This window comes from Trachypithecus francoisi, unplaced genomic scaffold (genome assembly GCF_009764315.1).
Source record: "Trachypithecus francoisi isolate TF-2019V2 unplaced genomic scaffold, Tfra_2.0 Lachesis_group5, whole genome shotgun sequence".
NCBI classification, from domain to species: Eukaryota; Metazoa; Chordata; class Mammalia; order Primates; family Cercopithecidae; genus Trachypithecus; species Trachypithecus francoisi.
The window spans coordinates 88,047,081-88,067,367 of NW_022681470.1; the positions used below are offsets into that span (position 1 = coordinate 88,047,081).

The 20,287-nt window shown below is 49.2% G+C and overlaps 1 protein-coding gene and 1 long non-coding RNA gene across 2 annotated transcripts; one reads left to right on the plus strand and one right to left on the minus strand.

Moving 5' to 3' along the window:
• Window positions 1-13,235: 13,235 nt before the first annotated feature.
• LOC117074765 lies at window positions 13,236-14,673 on the minus strand. The gene is made up of 2 exons (XR_004433692.1): window positions 14,293-14,673; window positions 13,236-13,864 (listed from the first exon to the last, which is right to left on the minus strand). It is a non-coding gene; the product is annotated as an uncharacterized LOC117074765 (long non-coding RNA).
• B4GALT3 (beta-1,4-galactosyltransferase 3) lies at window positions 13,316-20,256 on the plus strand. Its single transcript, XM_033196542.1, has 8 exons — window positions 13,316-13,831; window positions 14,673-14,818; window positions 15,185-15,451; window positions 16,049-16,284; window positions 17,498-17,688; window positions 17,820-17,942; window positions 19,240-19,344; window positions 19,482-20,256. The coding sequence occupies exons 3-8, from the start codon at window positions 15,199-15,201 to the stop codon at window positions 19,753-19,755; spliced, it is 1,182 nt and encodes a 393-aa protein (XP_033052433.1). The 5' UTR covers window positions 13,316-13,831; window positions 14,673-14,818; window positions 15,185-15,198; the 3' UTR covers window positions 19,756-20,256.
• Window positions 20,257-20,287: the final 31 nt, after the last annotated feature.

The following is a 20,287-nucleotide window of genomic DNA, read 5'->3' on the forward strand; positions in this document are numbered from 1 at the left end:
CTAGGCTTGGCCCCTTGGCCCTCCTGTGGTCCTCCTACCAACCAGGCTGAAGAAGATGGAGACAAGACAAGAGTGATCTTTACTCATTTCATCTAGTGAGCAAAATGAGACCACAGATAGTATGTTTATGGACCTTAATACTATGAGTTGATGGTACAATAAGCAGAGTTTTGTGATAAGTAGATGTAAGGTACAAATACAAACAATATATATGACTGTTCTTTTTTTTTTTTTTTGAGACGGAGTCTTGCTCTGTCACCCAGGCTGGAGTGCAGTGGCACGATCTCAGCTCACTGCAAGCTCCGCCCCCCAGGTTCACGCCATTCTCCTGCCTCAGCCTCCCGTGTAGCTGGGACTACAGGCGCCCACCACCACACCCGGCTAATTTTTTTTTTGTATTTTTAGTAGAGACGGGGTTTCACCGTGTTAGCCAGGATGGTCTTGACCTCCTGACCTCATGATCCACCCGTCTTGGCCTCCCAAAGTGCTGGGATTACAGGCGTGAGCCACCGCGCCTGGCCTATATATGGCTGTTCTAAAGGGATTCACACTGCATTCTGGGCAGGGGAGGTTGTATACTGCTCCCATTCCACCTTCCCCCCAAAGAGAAGCAATGGGACAGTAAAAGGGACTAGAAGATAAGAGCCTAACGAGCCCTGAACTGAATAGACTATGAGGGTTATGAAGGGCTACCTTGGGCTGGGCCCTGGAGAACAGGTCATCATGATAGCCCTTCTCACCTTCCTTTAATGTTCATGGAGATACACTTGTTTTTTGAAACAAGGTCTCCCTTTGTTGACCAGGCGGGAGTACAGTGGTGTGATCTTGGCTCACTGCAGCCTTGAACTCTCAGGCTCAAGCAACCCTCCCACCTCAACCTCCTGAGAACCTAGGACTACAGGCATGAGCTATCACACCCAGCTAATTTACTTTTTTGTTGTTGTTGTTGTTGGTTGAGACAAGGCCTTATCATGTTGCCCAGGCTGGTCTTGAACTCCTGGCCTCAAGGGATCTTCCCACCTCGATCTCCCAAAGTGTTGGGATGACCAGTGTAAGCCACCACACCTGAACTTTTCTTTTGAGACAGTCTCGCTCTGTGGCCCAGGTTAGAGTGCAGTGTCACCATCATAACTCACTACAGCCTTGAACTTCTGGGCTCAAGTAACCCTCCCATCTCAGTCTCCTGAGGAGCTGGGACTACAGGTGTAGATTCACTTTTAAATCACTTTTCTGCCTGTTATTTTAAGAGAAAGCCCTTCGCTCACCAAGTAGGGTTCTCACTGGCATAAATAAGTTTTTCTGAGAACGAGACTGAGCTTAGGGGCCACCTCTGTGATTGGGTAAGTGAGCGGGAGCTAAAGTGAAAGAGGGGCAGAGAGAGCTAGCTCGTCAAAGAGAAGTGATGGGCATCTCAGCCCTCAATCCCAGGCAAGGCCTGACCCCTTTCTGGAATGGTCTCTGCCTTACCACCTCTCCAAGACCCAGGTTGTAGGTAAGCTTTTACCTAACAGGAGTCTAACAAGTTCTTGCTAGGGATGGGGTTGTAGGGGGGCACATATCTCCCTGTAGGAGCCACAGTGAGCTCTGTTTCCCATCTGCCTATTTATTGCCTTCATGGGCCTGAGCTGGGGTGTAGATATATAAGGAGGAACAGAAACAGTAATAATAGGAAGTAAGGAGGCACTGAAACAATTCAAATATCTGGTCCTGGAGGTGAAAAGAGGAAATGGAAAAAGAAAAGGCCTTGAATGACAAGGGAGTGAGTGCCCTGTCCCTAGAGAAGTTCAAGAAGAGTTTGGACAAACATTTTATGAGATGGCAAGTGTTGTGCATGAGTATGTGTTTGAGGTGGGGGAGGAGGTTGAAGCAATAGGTTGAGCCAATTTCCTAAAGCCCCTTCTGCCCCTGAGATTCTCTGCTTCTGTGGTTTGAACAGAGGAAATCTGGGCATTTGTCCAGCCACTATTTTTGTAATAGAGGTGGGATAGCCAGGGTTCCTGGAGGGTGCCGTGGAATGGGCGTTTGCACTTCTATTCCATCTCTAGTCTCATTTCTGTAATCTTCATACAGTATTACAGTATATTGTTTTCTAAAATACCAGATTGGCAGTAAGTGACAAAACTAGCATCTCATTGGTCAGGGCTTGTGGGGGAGGAAGGGAGAAGAAAGTGAATTTCAATGTATTAACATTTTATTGGCTGAGAGGATGTTTCTGAACCAATTGAATACCTTCCCTATTGACTGTTGCTGGGGCAAAGCCAAAATCGTTGGGACCAGGAGAAACCAGATGACAGCTGGAGGAAACCACGAGTGCTAAAAATGCTCAGAAAGAGGGGGGTCAGGGAAGGCGGGGGAGCAACAACACTGAACAACTTCCCCAGGCAGGATCTTACATGGGGACAGACCCAGAGTACTTAAGTAGCATTAGGAAGGAAAGGGAGGGGAGGAAGTAGATTTAAGTATCCCTCACAGTCTTGGGACAACAAACAGGCCCCGTACACCCACACCAACAGTGACACATTGACATACGCACACCCAAGTTCATAGAGACACACTAGCACATTCTCTTTTGCTTTTTTTTTTAAGACAAAGTCTCTTTCTGTCACCCAGGCTAGTGTGGAATGGTGTGATCTCGGCTCACTGCAACCTCTACCTCCCAGGTTCAAGTGATTCTCCTGCCTCAGCCTGCCGAGTAGCTGGGATTACAGGCATGCACCACCATGCCCAGCTAATTTTTTGTAATTTTAGTAGAGACGGGGTTTTCCATGTTGCCCAGGCTGGTCTTGAACTCCCAGGCTCAAGTTATCTGCCTGCCTCGGCCTCCCAAAGTGCTGGGATTACAGGCGTGAGCCAGGGTGCCTGGTCAACACATTCTATTGATAATGTAGATGCAAATAAACAGTAGGGAGCAGAAAACATAAGAATTGTCACTTGAAAATGGATCTGAAGAGTAAAAGATATTAATTGACCTAATCTGGCATTGAGAATTGGCTGTTTATCCCATTTATTTTTTCAACAAATAAGCCAATGGTTTGTAAACATTGTAAACATTCCACAGCATGTGGAAAGGACATGGATTTTTGGAGTCAAATTGAATCTAAGCCTTGCTACTTACTTACATGTAATGATGCAACCTTAATTACTTGATCTCTGTAAACCTTAGTTTCCTTACCTATAAAACGTGTGTACTTTTTTTTTTTTTTTTTTTTTGAGAGGGAGTCTCGCTCTGTCACCCAGGCTGGAGTGCAGTGGCCGGATCTCAGCTCACTGCAAGCTTCGCCTCCCGGGTTTACGCCATTCTCCTGCCTCAGCCTCCCGAGTAGCTGGGACTACAGGCGCCCGCCACCTCGCCCGGCTAGTTTTTTTTTTTTGTAATTTTTTTTTTTTTTTTTTTTGAGACGGAGTCTTGCTCTGCCACCCAGGCTGGAGTGCAGTGGCCGGATCTCAGCTCACTGCAAGCTCCGCCTCCCGGGTTTACGCCATTCTCCTGTCTCAGCCTCCGGAGTAGCTGGGACTACAGGCGCCCGCCACCTCGCCTGGCTAGTTTTTTGTATTTTTAGTAGAGACGGGGTTTCACCGTGTTAGCCAGGATGGTCTCGATCTCCTGACCTCGTGATCCGCCCGTCTCGGCCTCCCAAAGTGCTGGGATTACAGGCTTGAGCCACCGCGCCCGGCCTTTTTTTGTAATTTTTGGTAGAGACGGGGTTTCACCGTGTTAGCCAGGATGGTCTCGATCTTCTGACCTCGTGGTCCGCCCATCTCAGCCTCCCAAAGTGCTGGGCTTACAGGCTTGAGCCACCGCGCCCGGCCAAACGTGTGTACTATTACCTGCCTTACAGAGAGGTCCAGACTTAAGAATATAATGATGTAAATGTTTGGCACTGTGTCTGGTTTTTGTAAGTGGTCAATAAAGGCCAATTCTCCTTTCCTTATATCTCTTCCTTTGTCTGCTCCCCGACTTCTTTTTTTTTTTTTTTTTTTTTTTTTTTTTTTGAGGCGGAGTCTCGCTCTGTCGCCCCGGCTGGAGTGCAGTGGCCGGATCTCAGCTCACTGCAAGCTCCGCCTCCCGGGTTTACGCCATTCTCCTGCCTCAGCCTCCCGAGTAGCTGGGACTACAGGCGCCCGCCACCTCGCCCGGCTAGTTTTTGTATTTTTAGTAGAGACGGGGTTTCACCGTGTTAGCCAGGAGGGTCTCGATCTCCTGACCTCATGATCCGCCCGTCTCGGCCTCCCAAAGTGCTGGGATTACAGGCTTGAGCCACCGCGCCCGGCCAAACGTGTGTACTATTACCTGCCTTACAGAGAGGTCCAGACTTAAGAATATAATGATGTAAATGTTTGGCACTGTGTCTGGTTTTTGTAAGTGGTCAATAAAGGCCAATTCTCCTTTCCTTATATCTCTTCCTTTGTCTGCTCCCCGACTTCTTTTTTTTTTTTTTTTTTTTTTTTTTTTTTTTGAGGCGGAGTCTCGCTCTGTCGCCCCGGCTGGAGTGCAGTGGCCGGATCTCAGCTCACTGCAAGCTCCGCCTCCCGGGTTTACGCCATTCTCCTGCCTCAGCCTCCCGAGTAGCTGGGACTACAGGCGCCCGCCACCTCGCCCGGCTAGTTTTTGTATTTTTAGTAGAGACGGGGTTTCACCGTGTTAGCCAGGAGGGTCTCGATCTCCTGACCTCATGATCCGCCCGTCTCGGCCTCCCAAAGTGCTGGGATTACAGGCTTGAGCCACCGCGCCCGGCCTGCTCCCCGACTTCTAACCCCTGCATTAGAGTGAGAAAACAGTTACACCAAGGAACTGTCTAGGTCAGATCTAAGGGCCATTTTGTAAATTTGTGCAAAAAGTTCTGGCTTACGTTGAAGGGATGATAAAAGGAAAGACATGGTCCTAATCCTCAGAGAGTTCACTATCTGGTGGCTGAGACAGTCAGGTAGGACAAAAATTTGAGACCTGTGTGATAGGTGCCATGATCAAGGAGGGGCACCTAGCACAGAATATGAGATCAGAGAAGTGTTTCTGGAGGAGGTGTCTGTCACTACTAGAAGTAAACAGTAAGGCTGGGCACAGTGACCCATACCTGTAGTCCCAGCACTTTGGGAGGCGAAGGTGGGAGTATCACTTGAGGCCAGGAGTTCAATACCAGCCTGGGGGACATGATGAAACCTGGTCTCTACAAAAAATACAAAAAAGGCAGGGTGCAGTGGCTCATGCCTGTAATCCCAGCACTTTGGGAGGCCAAGGCGGGTGGATCATGAGGTCAGGAGTTCGACACCAGCCTGGTTTGAGAACCTGGTCTCTGGTTCGAGACCAGACCAAGAGTTTGAGACCAGCCTAGTAGATAGATGATGAAACCCCGTATCTACTAAAAATACAAAATTTAGCCAGCGCGGTGGTGGGCGCCTGTAATCCCAGTAACTTGGGAGGTTGAGGCAGAAGAATTGCTTGAACTCGGGAGGCAGAGGTGGTGGTGAGCCAAGATTGCGTCACTGCACTCTAGCCTGGGTGACAGAGCAAGACTCCATCTCAAAAAAAAAAAAAAAAAAGGGCCGGGCGCGGTGGCTCAAGCCTGTAATCCCAGCACTTTGGGAGGCCGAGACGAGCGGATCACGAGGTCAGGAGATCGAGACCATCCTGGCTAATACGGTGAAACCCCGTCTCTACTAAAAAAATACAAAAAAAACTAGCCGGGCGATGAGGCGGGCGCCTGTAGTCCCAGCTACTCGGGAGGCTGAGGCAGGAGAATGGCGTAAACCCGGGAGGCGGAGCTTGCAGTGAGCTGAGATCTGGCCACTGCACTCCAGCCTGGGCGGCAGAGCAAGACTCCGTCTCAAAAAAAAAAAAAAAAAAAAAAAAAAAAAAAAAAAAATGAGCCAGGTGTGGTTGTGCATGCCTGTAGTCCCAGTTACTCAGGGAACGGGGTGGGGGCGGGTGGGGGCTGAGGTGGGAGGATCACTTGAACTCAGGAAGTGGAGGCTGCAGTGAGCGGTGATTGTGCCACTACACTCCAGCCTGGGTGAGAGAATGAGACCTTGTTTCAAAAAAAAAAAGCTGTAAGACCACAGGGAACCCATGGATGGTGGGAGGCTGTCGGGGGGCATGATTTCCGTTTGCTAGGTCAGGTTCAGGTTCTTCTATGTTATTCAAAACCAAAGTGAGGTAAACAGGTAAAGAGAACAGACCAGAAAACCAGAAACTGGAGGATAATATGGTAAGAGAAAGAGCTGAGTGGTAGAGAGATCTGGAAAAACAGTGTGGTCTGAGGGGATTCGGAAGGGATAGTTTTGGGGAGAAATACCATCCAAGTAAAAATGTTGAATGGGAGAGAGAGGATTTTTTTTTTTTCAATGGAGTCTCACTGTGTTTTCCAGGCTGGAGTGCAGTGGCGCCATCTCCACCTACCAGGTCTAAGCGATTTCTGCCTCAGCCTCCCAAATACCTGGAATTACAAGCGTGTGCCGCCACGCCCGGCTAATTTTTGTATTTATAGTAGAGACAGGGTTTCACCATGTTGGTCAGGCTGGTCTCGAACTCCTGAACTCAGGTGATCCGCCTGCCGTGGGCTCCCAAAGTGCTGGGATTACAGGCGTGAGCCACTGCGCACAGCCGAGAAAGAGGATTTTAAAGACATTGGGCTATCCGTTAAAATGTGCTCCTAATTCACTGCCCCTTTCCCCTGTCTCTGATATTTCCTTCAGAAATTAAGTAGAGATTTAAATTAGTTTCTGATTACTAAACTGGGTTTCTTCTATTGTGTTATGTGTCATGACTGGGCCCCAGGATTTATTCAGAATATAGAAAGACAGGATATTGTGGTGGAAACCAGCATATTAAAATTTAAGTTTTCAGAAACGTAACAGTTCTAGGTGATGACTAAGTCCAGGGTGTGGCCAGGGTGACACAGAGCAGAAGTGAAGGTTCTTGAAAACAGGGAGCTTACAAATTAATGTAAGGGAATGGTCAGAAGATAGTAGATAGTCCTTCGTGGTGGCTCACAGGATACTCACTTGAGGCCAGGAGTTCAAGACCAGCCTGGGCAACAGAGTGAGACTCCATCTCCACAAAAAACTAAATTAGCTGGGTACACATCTGTAGTCCTAGCTACTTGAGAGGCTGAGGCAGGAGGATCACCTTAACCCAGGAGTTCAAGGTGAACTCCAGCCTGGGTAACAGAGTGAGTCTCTGACTCTAAAAAAAAGAAGAAAATGGTTAGATAGAGAAGGGGATAGAAAGTGAAGGCTGGGTGTGGTGGCTTACGCCTGTAATCCCAGCACTTTGGGAGGCCGAGGCAGGCAGATTACCTGAGGTTGGGAGTTTGAGTGTGGGGAAAAGAAAGAGAGATCAGCCTGTTACTGTGTCTATATAGAAGGAAGTAGACATAAGAGACTCCATTTGGTTCTGTATTTGAAATGCTGTTAATCTGTGACCCTACCCCCAACCTTGTCCTTGCAAGAATATGCGCTGTGGTGACTCAAGGTTTAATGGATATGGGCTGTGCAGGATGTGTCTTTGTTAAACAAGTATCTGAAGGCAGCTTGCTGGTTAAAAATCCTGCCCGTCCCTGGGCAATGGAACATCTCAGGGTAAAACCCATTGTGTGCTTTGTTTACTGAGCAAGGAGAAAACCGCCTTTAGGAACAAGGTGGGACTTGCTGGAGCAATGCTGCTAAAAGTTTATGGAGATGTTTGCATATGCATCTCAAGGCACAGCATTTTCCTTTAAACTTATTCATGTTACAAGGATTTTTGTTCATATGTCTTACTGCTGATTTCCTCCCTACAATGATCCTATTGTCCAACCACTCCCTTATCTTTTTGATGGTAAAGATAATTATCAATAAATACTAAGGGAACTCAGAGGCCGGTGCCGGTGTGGGTCCTCTGTAAGCTGAGCACCGGTCCCCTGGGCCCCGCTTTTCTTTCTCTATACTTTGTGTCTTATTTCTTTTCTCAAGTCTCTCGTTCCACCTAACGAGAAACATCCACAAGTGTGGAGGGGCAGGCCACCCCTTCATTTGAGACCACCCTGACCAACATGGAGAAACCCTGTCTCTACTGAAAATACAAAATTAGCCGGGCATGGTAGCGCATGCCTGTAATCCCAGCTACTTGGGAGGCTGAGGCGGGAGAATCACTTGAACCCGGGAGGCAGAGGTGTGGTGAGCTGGAGATCGCACCATTGCACTCTAGCCTGGGCAACAAGAGAGAAACTGTCTCAAAAAAAAAAAAAAAAAAAAAAAAAAAAAGGCCGGGCGTGGTGGCTCACACCTGTAATCCCAGCACTTTGGGAGGCCGAGGAGGGTGGATCACAAGGTCAGAAGATTGAGACCATCCTGGCGAACACGGTGAAACCCTGTCTCTACTGAAAATACAAAAAAATTAGCCTGGCGCAGTGGCGGGTGCCTGTAGTCCCAGCTTCTAGGGAGGCTGAGGCAGGAGAATGGCGTGAACCCGGGAGGCGGCAGAGCTTGCAGTGAGCAGAGATCGTGCCACTGCACTCCAGCCTGGGCAACAGAGTGAGACTCCGTCTCAAAAAAAAAAAAAAAAAAAGAAAGTGAGGGTCAGTCCTGTAAGACAGGATGCAATGGAGGATCAGAAGCTCAAAGGAAGGGTCCTCTAGGAGAACCGCATTTGCTCTCTTTCTCTCTTTTTTCTTTGATACAGGGTCTTGCTCTATCACTCAGGCTGGAGTAGTGCAGTGGTGCAATCACAGCTCGCTGCAGCCTTGAACTCCTGGGTTCAAGTGATTCTTCCACCTCAGCCCCGTGAGTAGCTGGAACTACAGCCATAAGCCACCATGCCCAACTAATTTTTGTATTTTTCATAGAAAGGGAATTTTGCCATATTGCCCAGGCTGGTCTCAAACTCCTGAACTCAACTGATACACCTAACTCGGCCTCCCAAAGTGTTGGGATTATAGGCGTGAGCTATGATGCCAGGCCAAGAACCACATTTCAATGATCTAAGTCTGTCTTTTCCACTACACAGTGAGATCCTTAAAAAGTCAAGGCTTTTTGAGTTATACTATATCAGAAGCTAAAAAAAAAAAAATAATAAATAGAAGTAAAACAAACAAACAAAAAATCAAGTTTGGGAGGCCACGGCAGGAGGATCACTTGAACCCGGGAGTTTAAGACCAGCCTGGGCAACATAGTGAGACTGTCTCTTTAAAAAAAATGTATAATAAAAAAAAATCAAGGCTTTGTCTCGGCTTCTATTTGTGCTCAAAAGTTTTCCATAGTTCTCACTAATGATCACAAAACCCCTTAAGACTAGAGTTCATTTTACAGATGAAATCCAGAGAGTGTATTGCTCAGTACACAGCCAATGGGTTTCAAAGTTGGTATTGTAGCTGGGCGCGGTGGCTCAAGCCTGTAATCCCAGCACTTTGGGAGGCCGAGACGGGCGGATCACGAGGTCAGGAGATCGAGACCATCCTGGCTAACACGGTGAAACCCCGTCTCTACTAAAAATACAAAAAACTAGCCAGGCGAGGTGGCGGGCGCCTGTAGTCCCAGCTACTCGGGAGGCTGAGGCAGGAGAATGGCGTAAACCCGGGAGGCGGAGCTTGCAGTGAGCTGAGATCTGGCCACTGCACTCCAGTCCGGGCGACAGAGCGAGACTCCGCCTCAAAAAAAAAAAAAAAAAAAAAAAAAAAAACAAAGTTGGTATTGTATTTAAACCCAGCATTATCTCATTTTGAGCCTTCACAGGCACCTCAAACTCATTATGTCTAAAGTTTGTCATCTCTACCCTTCCCCAAAGTATGCTTCTTCCTAAGTTTTGTTTCTCATTTTTTTTTTTTTTTTTTTTTTTTTTTGAGACGGAGTCTTGCTCTGTCGCCCAGGCTGGAGTGTAGTGGCTGGATCTCAGCTCACTGCAAGCTCCGCCTCCCGGGTTCACGCCATTCTCCTGCCTCAGCCTCCCAAGTAGCTGGGACTACAAGCACCCGCCACCTCGCCCGGCTAGTTTTTTATATTTTTTAGTAGAGACGGGGTTTCACCGTGTTAGCCAGGATGGTCTCGATCTCCTGACCTTGTGATCCACCCGTCTCGGCCTCCCAAAGTGCTGGGATTACAGGCTTGAGCCACCGCGCCCGGCCTTTTGTTTCTCATTAAATGGCACCACCCAGTGGTCCAAATTAGAAATCTGGGTGTCCTCTTGGAGTCCAATTCCCTAACTTGGCACATCCAGTCAATCTTCAAGTCCTGCTTGCCTCCTGAAAGTTCTCAAAGGTACTTTCTTCCCTCCAGTCCCACGGTTATTATCTATTCTGCATGAGCTTCATCTTATTCCTGGATTTCTGCAGTAACTTTCTAAATAGTCTCCCTGCCTCTGGTCTTGACTACTTCAATTAGCGCTCCACATTTCCTAAAGTTCTGATCATAGCACTCTCTATTTACAGCACTTTAATGCCTTCTTCTTGCCCTCTGGATAAGACCCAAACTCTTTTAATGTGGTTTGTGGAGTCCTTCATTATTTGGTATCTGCTTACCTCTCCAGTCTCATATCTCATTCCCTTCACTCTACTGTCCAGCCTTGCGGGCCCAGTTTTAATTTCCCCAACTCCCTAATATCTTCCTCATTTCCAGACCTTTGCCCTTATGATTTCCTCTGTCTGGAACACTGTTCATCTGTTAACAGTTAATTTTCTAGCTGAGTGTGGTGGCGCATGCCTGTAATCCCAGCTACTCGGGAGGCTGAGGCAGGAGAATCGGTTGAACCTGGGAGGTGGAAGTTGCGGTGAGCCGAGATGGTGCCATCGCACTCCAGCCTGGGCAACAACAGCAAAACTCTGTCTCAAAAAAAAAAAAAAAAAAAAAAAAGGCAATTTTCAGAAAAAGGTAAATTATGACCCTTAAACTGTTAAAGAAAAAATTATTCTGACACTTGTTAAAACAGTAAGGAAGACTATTGCAATAGTCAATGAGCAGAATCAGAGTCAGTGGATGGAAGGAAAATTACATTAAGGCTGGGAGGATTCTTGCTAAACTGACCTAACAGGATCTTTCCTGAAGGGAAGTGAGGGTGATCAGATAGATCAGATATAAAGGGTGGAGAAGTGGGCAGGGAATTATCCCTAAACTGACTTGGCAGGATTCTTCCTATAACTGGCTAGCCAGGCCCAAGACAGGGTGAAAGGACAAGACCTAGCCAAAAAGAGGTCGCAAAGGAGCCTGTTGAAAGTTTGGTTAAGGAGAGGGTCTTTGTCAATACCAACATAAAAATGAACACATAGGCCAGGTGCAGTGGCCCATGCCTATAATCCCAGCACTTTGGGAGGCAAGGTGGGTGGATCACGAGGTCAGGAGTTCAAGACCAGCCTGGCCAAGATGGTGAAATCCTGTCTCCACTGAAAATACAAAAATAAGCCGGGCTTGGTGGTGGGCACCTTTAATCCCAACTACTCGGGAGGCTGAGGCAGGAGAATCGCTTGAACCCAGGAGGCGGAGGTTGCAGTGAGCTGAGATTGTGCCACTGCACTCTAGCCTGGGCAACAGAGCAAGACTCCAATTCCAAAAAAAAAAAATCTCCTTGAAGACTAGGTATTTGGGGAAAAAAAAAAGGTGGGGGTGAAGGAAAGGAAGAAAGGAAGAAAAGGAAGGAAGGGAAGGGAGGAAGGAAGGAAGGAAGGAAAAAGAGAAACAAAATTAAGAGGCCTGATGCTGTAGCTGATGCCTGTAATCCCAGCGCTTTGGGAAGCCAAGGCGGGCAGATAGTTTGAGCCCAGGAGATGGAGACCAACCAGGACAACATGGCAGAACTCTGTGTCTTCAAAAAATACAATTAGCTGGATGTGCTGTTGTCCCAGCTACTCACTGGGCTAAGGTGGGAGGATCCCCTGAGCCTAGGAGGTTGAGGCTGCAGTGAGCTGTGATCTTGGCACTGCACTCCAGCCTGGGTGACAGAGTGAAACCGTGTCACAATTTTTTTTTTTTTTTTTTTTTTTGAGACGGAGTCTGGCTCTGTCGCCCAGGCTGGAGTGCGGTGGCCGGATCTCAGCTCACTGCAAGCTCCGCCTCCCAGGTTCACGCCATTCGCCTCCCAGGTTCACGCCATTCGCCTCCCAGGTTCACGCCATTCGCCTTCCAGGTTCACGCCATTCTCCTGCCTCCGCCTCCCAAGTAGCTGGGACTACAGGCGCCCGCCTCGTCGCCCGGCTATTTTTTTGTATTCTTTAGTAGAGACGGGGTTTCACCGTATTAGCCAGGATGGTCTCCATCTCCTGACCTTGTGATCCGCCCGTCTCGGCCTCCCAAAGTGCTGGGATTACAGGCTTGAGCCACCGCGCCCGACCACAAATTTTTAAATTAAAAAATAATAATAAAGAAAAAGGCCAGGCGTGGTGGCTCACGTCTGTAATCCCAGCACTTTGGGAGGCTGAGGCAGGTGGATCACCTGAGGTCGGGAGTTAGAGAGCAGCCTGACCAACATGGAGAAATCCTGTCTCTACTAAACATACAAAATGAGCCGGGCATGGTGGCGCATGCCTGTAATGCCAGTTACTCAGAAAGGCTGAGGCAGAGGTTGCAGTGAGCTGAGATTGCACCATTGCACTCCAGCCTGGGAACCAAGAGCGAAACTCCGTCTCAAAAAAAAAAAAAGAAAAAAGAAATTAAGAAAAAAATGAACATGTGTTGATGTCATTTAACTCATGAAGAAACTAGCAGATGTTATAATTAATACAAGAGAAAATCTAGACAACGGACATATTTATGGATCAGGAAAACAGAAATGAACATGAAAATGGAGGCCAAAACTGCTTTTTTTCCGCACAGTGTGGGGAATAGCAGGTTAATTGAACCTCTACCAGACAGGACAGAATTTGCATACAGATCAGTTACCTACATGAATTGTAAAATAACTCCCACGGAAACAGAATCTTTAAAGCAGAAGGATATACTATAGACAAGTCCGTCAGGTTTCCCATTAGCTGTCACTTCCAGGAAGCCTTTCTAGAATCTCCACGTATGAATGAGTTGCCACTTCTAGGCCAGCATATTTATCACCTTATATTGTTTACATCCCTCCCTCCATACAAGATACACAAGACCATGGGCTTTTCGGGGCAGATTTTGTGAGTTATTCAAGTCTCTGTTTCTTCAGCGTGAACATCTGCTTCTAAGGAACACAATATGCTAGGGGTAGTGTCTGTCGTAAACATATTGCATGTTAACGGAGCATCCATTTTACTCTAATATCTGAGGAAACACAATTTTACTTTAAAGAAGACGCTGCCTTTCCCTCCACATTTCATTGTTTTATTAACTAATCGTTTTTTATTTCCAGGCCTGCGGGATACCATGGGAATACAAAAATGCTCTAGAGCGGTCCGCAACGCTGTAGCCTGCGTGAGGAACTACTGATACTAAGTGGCAGTAGGCTGCAGGGCGTGCCACTGACACATTGGGAGAGGGTTCAGCCAACTCCAGGGTGATAACGAGGTCAGCGGAGCACCAGAAACGGGCTCACTAGCCTCTTGGTGGTCAGTCTGGGCCCAGAGGAAAATGAATCGCTTGAGCTTCTGCTTTTACTAATCTGAGGGGCAGGAAATGAAATCCCACTAGCAGTCTGCGTAGTGGAGTTCAGCCCTCGCACCCGCTTCCCAAAGTGTCGCCTGCAACGCCTTCGAGGTGGGTAGGCTCTGGCGCAGCTCCCGCACAAGCCCCCGACCACACGGTGTCTGGGACCGGGCGCCTAGTAAGCCCGGGTGGCTCCGCCCCGAGGCTCCGCCCCGTGACGCGAGGCCCCGCCCCCGCAGCGCCCGCTTCCAAGATGGCGACAGCGATTCCTGCCCGGCTGTTGGGGTGGCGGTGACGACAGGCAGCAAAAGACCAGGTATGTTCGCTGGGGACGCGTGGGCGCGGAGGCCTGGGATAAAGGTTTGGGCATTCGAGAGAGTGAGAAGCTTTGGGTAACGCCTGGAGACGAGCCTAAGCAGGGATGGGGTCCTAGGTGGAAGTATGGACGGGGGCCGGGAGGGCTCATGTTGCAAGGTAGGGCAAAAGCAAGAGACTGGGATAGGATGGGCGTGCTCCGAAAGAGCTGGGTTTTAACCCCCTGCACAGCGCGGACCACGCCTCTTCAGGTGAGCCCTTCCAGCCACCCCTGACTGTCTCTGCTCCTGCTCCCCCTCACCCCTTCTCTTCAGCTGTAACCCTCCTCCCCACCCCCGCTAGAACAGGGGAAAGGTAGAAAAGGTGGAGGACGCCACCCCCACTCTACTCTTCGCCGAGCTCCGGGGCTGTTCGCTTACAGCCCCCAGGTGGTCACGGTCCCTGCACCTGAGGAGTTCGCACCTAGGCACATTAAGAACTGAAGGAGCCTGTTTCCTACTTCCGCCCTGGGTACTCCTTAGGCCACTCCAGGGTCCTGTCATGACTCTGTTGCCACTTGAACAGGTTCTTTGCCTGGGGGAAAACAATGTTTCCATTAGCTGCCCTGTCCCCACTCCCCAATCTGTCCTGTTGGGGTAGGGGTACGGGGGTGGTTAAGTATGAACCTGATACTTATCACTCCAGGGTAGCACGGGAGAGAGGCAAGGGACCTACCATCTCCTGCTCCTCCTCTTCCTTTCCAACCACTTTCCTTCACTTCCCCTGCTGGGAAACCAGCTGCACCCTGATCCTGATCTCTGGTGGCGCAGGTAGCTAGTTATCCTTTACCACTTCTGTTCCAGCTGGTCCCAGATTCGCTGCTGGAGTGCTGGATGGAGCCTTTCTCTGCCCTCTGTGACATTTCCAATTTTAGATAATGCCTCACATCTCTGTCCCCCCGGGACCCCCTGGAGCCCCCATGATCCCTAAGAAGACAGCTTGAACCTACGTGAGTCTATCTCTTCCCCTCTAAAATTGGAAGAGGGGTCTCTAGAGACTCTTCTGAAATGAACATGAGATTTGAATGATGTAAACATTTTTGGGGGTGAGGACTGACAGTAGATGGTGGGAGTGGTTTCCGGGGAGGTAGAGGAGAGTGAAACTTGGGCTGAAGTGACAGGTGGTAGGGTTACTGGTGGTTACATTCTATTTTGTTTCCTTGCGTGACTGTGCACCTGTGTGCTCCCTTCTGTGACTTTGTTCTCTGCCTCTTTTTCCTCTTTACTCCTGGCACCACCTTCAACCCTACCTACTGACCTCTCTGCTGGCTTGCTCTCTTCCTGCCTAGCCCTAGAACTCCCCTCTCCCTCCCTAGATCTCACCCCCAGGATGTTGCGGAGGCTGCTGGAGCGGCCTTGCACACTGGCCCTGCTTGTGGGCTCCCAGCTGGCTGTCATGATGTACCTGTCACTGGGGGGCTTCCGAAGTCTCAGTGCCCTATTTGGCCGAGATCAGGGGCCGACATTTGACTATTCTCACCCTCGTGATGTCTACAGTAACCTCAGTCACCTGCCTGGGGCCCCAGGGGGTCCTCCAGCTCCTCAAGGTCTGCCCTACTGTCCAGAACGATCTCCTCTCTTAGGTAAGTGCAGGAGGAAGGGGGTGGTGAAAGGAAGGACAAGGTGCGGGGACAGGGAGGCTTGGGGATAGGGAGGCAGGGGGATAGGGAGGTATGGAGTGGCAGAAGTGGAACTTAGAAGAGGATCATGGACTCTGCAGGTAGGCTGAGGTTGAGATACAGGGCTGAGGTTGAGATAGAGTGGACTCTGAATTTGGAGTTTAGACTAGACTGTTATTGGGTTTTCACTTTCTACTGCTTGCCCCTTTATGGGCTCTTCCTGCCCCAGGCTAGGAATTGTTTTCCTTGTAGATGAGCCCTGGTTTAATTAGTTGCAAGTCCTGTTCTCTCCAGCCTTCAACTATAGCTTCCAACCCTGTGAGACAGGAGAGTTATGCAACCCTAAAATAAGAAGAGAAGGCTAGGTAGGGATCCTGCACCTTCCAGCCTTTGTAGAGCTGTCCCAGTGATGGGGAATCCAAGGCATGTGAGATTTGTGAGTGAGCCCTGAGAACTAAGCCCCAGAACCAGACTGTCAGTGCCAGAGGTATTCCCAGACCCTAGTTTGATTCTTTTCTCTTTGCCTGTCTGATCCCTCTACTTGCCATTCCTTCCCAACAGTGGGTCCTGTGTCGGTGTCCTTTAGCCCGGTGCCATCACTGGCAGAGATTGTGGAGCGGAATCCCCGGGTAGAACCAGGGGGCCGGTACCGCCCTGCAGGTTGTGAGCCCCGCTCCCGAACAGCCATCATTGTGCCTCATCGTGCCCGGGAGCACCACCTGCGCCTGTTGCTCTACCACCTGCACCCCTTCTTGCAGCGCCAGCAGCTTGCTTATGGCATCTATGTCATCCACCAGGTACCCCAATCTCCACCTTTTTGACTTTGTTTCTTCTAAGAAAACCTCAAGCACATGCCACTCCACTTTCATCTAATGGGTCGCTAGAATAATTTTAAGAGGGCCAGACTGTTAGAGTGTGGAGAAGCACCTGGCACTGTTCTTCCAAATTTGTTAGTCCCATACTTCCCCTTAATCTGCTTAGGTTATTCCCACTGTCCTACACTCTTCTGTGATTTTTCCTTTGTTGAATGGCTTATGCAGAGTTGGAATTGGACACAATAGGGCTAAAATTCTAGTTCTGTCACTTGTTTTTTTTTTTTTTTGAGACGGAGTCTCGCTCTGTCACCCAGGCTGGAGTGCTGTGGCCGGATCACTGCAAGCTCTGCCTCCTGGGTTCACGCCATTCTCCTGCCTCAGCCTCCCGGGTAGCTGGGACTACAGGCGCCGCCACCTTGCCCGGCTAGTTTTTTTTTTTTTTTTTGTAGTTTTTAGTAGAGACGGGGTTTCACTGTGTTAGCCAGGATGGTCTCGATCTCCTGACCTCGTGATCTGCCCGTCTCGGCCTCCCAAAGTGCTGGGATTACAGGCTTGAGCCACTGCGCTCGGCCAGTTCCATCACTTGTTAACATGTATGACTCTGAGCAAGATACTTAAACATCTAACATGAGGAAAGAGCAAAAGATAACTAATATACCACCTGTTCCACACCACACCATTGTTGGTTGCGGATTGTCAGGATTAAATGTTAGACAGCAGCATCTAAGTATCAGGCCCATATCAATACACAAGCAAGATTTGTCAAATGACTAAGTGGAAAAATGAAAAAGATCCTTGCCTTCCACCCCACTTTGATTTCCCTCTTTTCACTTTTATTCTTTTCTTTTTTTTTTTCTGTCGCCCAGGCTGGAGTGCAGTGGCGCGATCTCGGCTCACTGCAGGCTCCGCCTCCCGGGTTTTACACCATTATCCTGCCTCAGCCTCCCAAGTAGCTGGGACTACAGCGTGCACCATCACGCCCAGCTAATTTTTTGTATTTTTAGTAGAGATGGGGTTTCACCGTGTTAGCCAGGGTGGTCTCGATCTCCTGACCTTGTGATCCACCCACCTTAGCCTCCCAAAGTGCTGGGATTACAGGCATGAGCCACTGTGCCCGGCCTTCACTTTTATTCTTTAGCCCCCTCTTCTCTGTACCACTACAGACATAGTCTGGTCCCCCTCCATTATCTTCTAGGCTGGAAATGGAACATTTAACAGGGCAAAACTGCTCAATGTTGGGGTGCGAGAGGCCCTGCGTGATGAAGAATGGGACTGCCTGTTCTTGCATGATGTGGACCTCTTGCCAGAAAATGACCACAATCTGTATGTGTGTGACCCCCGGGGACCCCGCCATGTTGCTGTTGCTATGAACAAGTTTGGATACAGGTAGAGGGCATGGAAGGGTACTGGGAAACAGGGAAGCCTACCATCCTGTGGAAGGAGGAGAGTCAAGGGGATTGTGGTTGGGGATATCTCCCCAGAAGACTTGGGGCATGCAAGGATCTTTCTCTTCCTAGCCTCCCATACCCCCAGTACTTCGGAGGAGTCTCGGCGCTTACTCCTGACCAGTACCTGAAGATGAATGGCTTCCCCAATGAATACTGGGGCTGGGGTGGCGAGGATGATGACATTGCTACCAGGTCAGACTTCCTGCCACTTCCTCCCTCCTGACCCCGGTCTGGATCCCTGTCCTCTAAGACCACCTTTGGCCATATCCCTTCAACACTAACCTTTAGCTCCCTGGTCCTGCACTGAGCCCATTCCTTTCCCTTAGTCTTTTTAGGATACCCAGAGCAGGCTTGCATGCTGCTGCCCACTGTGTCATCCTTCAGTCTCCTGGTTAGTTTGTTCTTGGGAGAGGACGTAAGATCAATAGGAAATAGTATCGCTGGATTCCAGAACTGGAAAGGGGCCCAGAGACAGTTTAGTCTTGCCTTCTGCTAGGGTTCCAGCCAGACCACTTCCTATGGGGTTAGGAGAGAGGGGCTCTGCTCTATGTTCCCAGAATCACTTTGTAAGAGGCCTGTGCCACTGGCACAGGGCCAACTCATTTTTAGCATGTGAAACATTCTGACCTTCAGCCTCAGCTGACCCAATTTCATGTCTGTGGTATGAATATTTGGGCTTGGTATGCAGGACCAATTGCCTCCGTTCCCCGTGTCCTCTGTGATGACATCTCTGAATTTTCATCATCTGTATGTGTGTGAAATACCCAGTGAATTGTAAATATACATAAGTATGCTTCTAGTTCCTTCCCAGGCCATCTGCACTCCATGCTTCTGTGTGTCAGAGGTGAAGCTTGTTTCTTTCAAGGTCCTGATTACCTGGCTCTACCCTTTTCTTTTATTTCTTTCGTTTTTTTTTTTTTTTCCCCCTAGAGACAAGGTCTCGTTATTTTCGCAGGCTGGTCTTGAACTCCTGGCCTCAAGTGATCCTTCTGCCTCAGCATCCAAAAGTGCTAGGATTGCAGGTGTGAGCCACTGCACCTGGCCTACCTTTTTCTTAACATGGGGGATGTGGGAGAGAAGCTGGGGTAGCTCAGTCACTAGTCTAACTAAGAATTGCTGAGCTTGAGTCTGCAACTCCCAGGCTTTTCTTATCCTTTTGACAGAATGGCCTCTCTCCGCGTCCTTCCTAGACTGCAAGGGCAGCTCCTAGGAGCCCTTTAGGAAGCCAAGGGAGTAGGTACAAACCTACCTTTGCCAACTGTTTGAAGGCCCTAGGGAGACTGGCACTGGGCCCTGAGGATTTGGATACATCCATCTTTTATATTCTCTTCAGCCATTTTCTTCTTTCTGTTTGACTTCTGTCCTGGGCTTTTTTTTTTTTTTTTTTGCCTACTGAGTAATAGTTGTTTTTTTGTGTACAGAAACATTTAATCCCTTCCTTGCTTTCCTCTACTCTGGATCCCCCATGATCCCCTCACTTTTCCCATAGGGTGCGCCTGGCTGGGATGAAGATCTCTCGGCCCCCCACATCTGTGGGACACTATAAGATGGTGAAGCACCGAGGAGATAAGGGCAACGAGGAAAATCCCCACAGGTAGGAAGAAGGAAGGACTGCCTGGAAATTGTTACTGAATTCTTAGGGTTCTGTACCCCTAGCCAGGAAACTTCTAAAGGTCCCTAGATTTTTGGCTGTTCTTTTCTGGGTCTTAGTCTCCAACCTCTAACCCTCAGATTTGACCTCCTGGTCCGTACCCAGAATTCCTGGACGCAAGATGGGATGAACTCACTGACATACCAATTGCTGGCTCGAGAGCTGGGGCCTCTTTATACCAACATCACAGCAGACATTGGGACTGACCCTCGGGGTCCTCGGGCTCCTTCTGGGCCCCGTTACCCACCTGGTTCCTCCCAAGCCTTCCGTCAAGAGATGCTGCAACGCCGGCCCCCATCCAGGCCCGGGCCTCCACCTACTGCCAACCACACAGCCCTCCGAGGTTCACACTGACTCCTTCCTGCCTACTTTAATCATGAAACCGAATTCATGGGGTTGTATTCTCCCCACCCTTAGCTCCTCACTGTTCTCAGAGGGATGCGGGGGATCTGAACTCTGGTGCCGTGCTAGGGGGTAGGGGCCTCTCCTCACTGCTGGACTGGAGCTGGGCTCCCGTAGACCTGAGGGGTCCCTCTCTCTAGGGTCTCCTGTAGGGCTTATGACTGTGAATCCTTGATGTCATGATTTTATGTGACGATTCCTGGGAGTCCCTGCCGCTAGGGTAGGAGCAGGGCTGGACCCAAGCCCCTTCCTCTTCCATAGAGAGAAGAGTGATCTGGCTTCTCCTGGGACCTCTGTGAATATTTATTCTATTTATGGTTCCTGGGAAGTTGTTTGGTGAAGGAAGCCCCTCCCTAGGCATTTTCTGCCCATGCTGGAATAGCTCCCCCTTCTGGTCCTGGCTCAGGGGGCTGGGATTTTGATATATTTTCTAATAAAGGACTTTGTCTTGCATCTGCTCTTACTTTCTGCATCCCAGGCACAG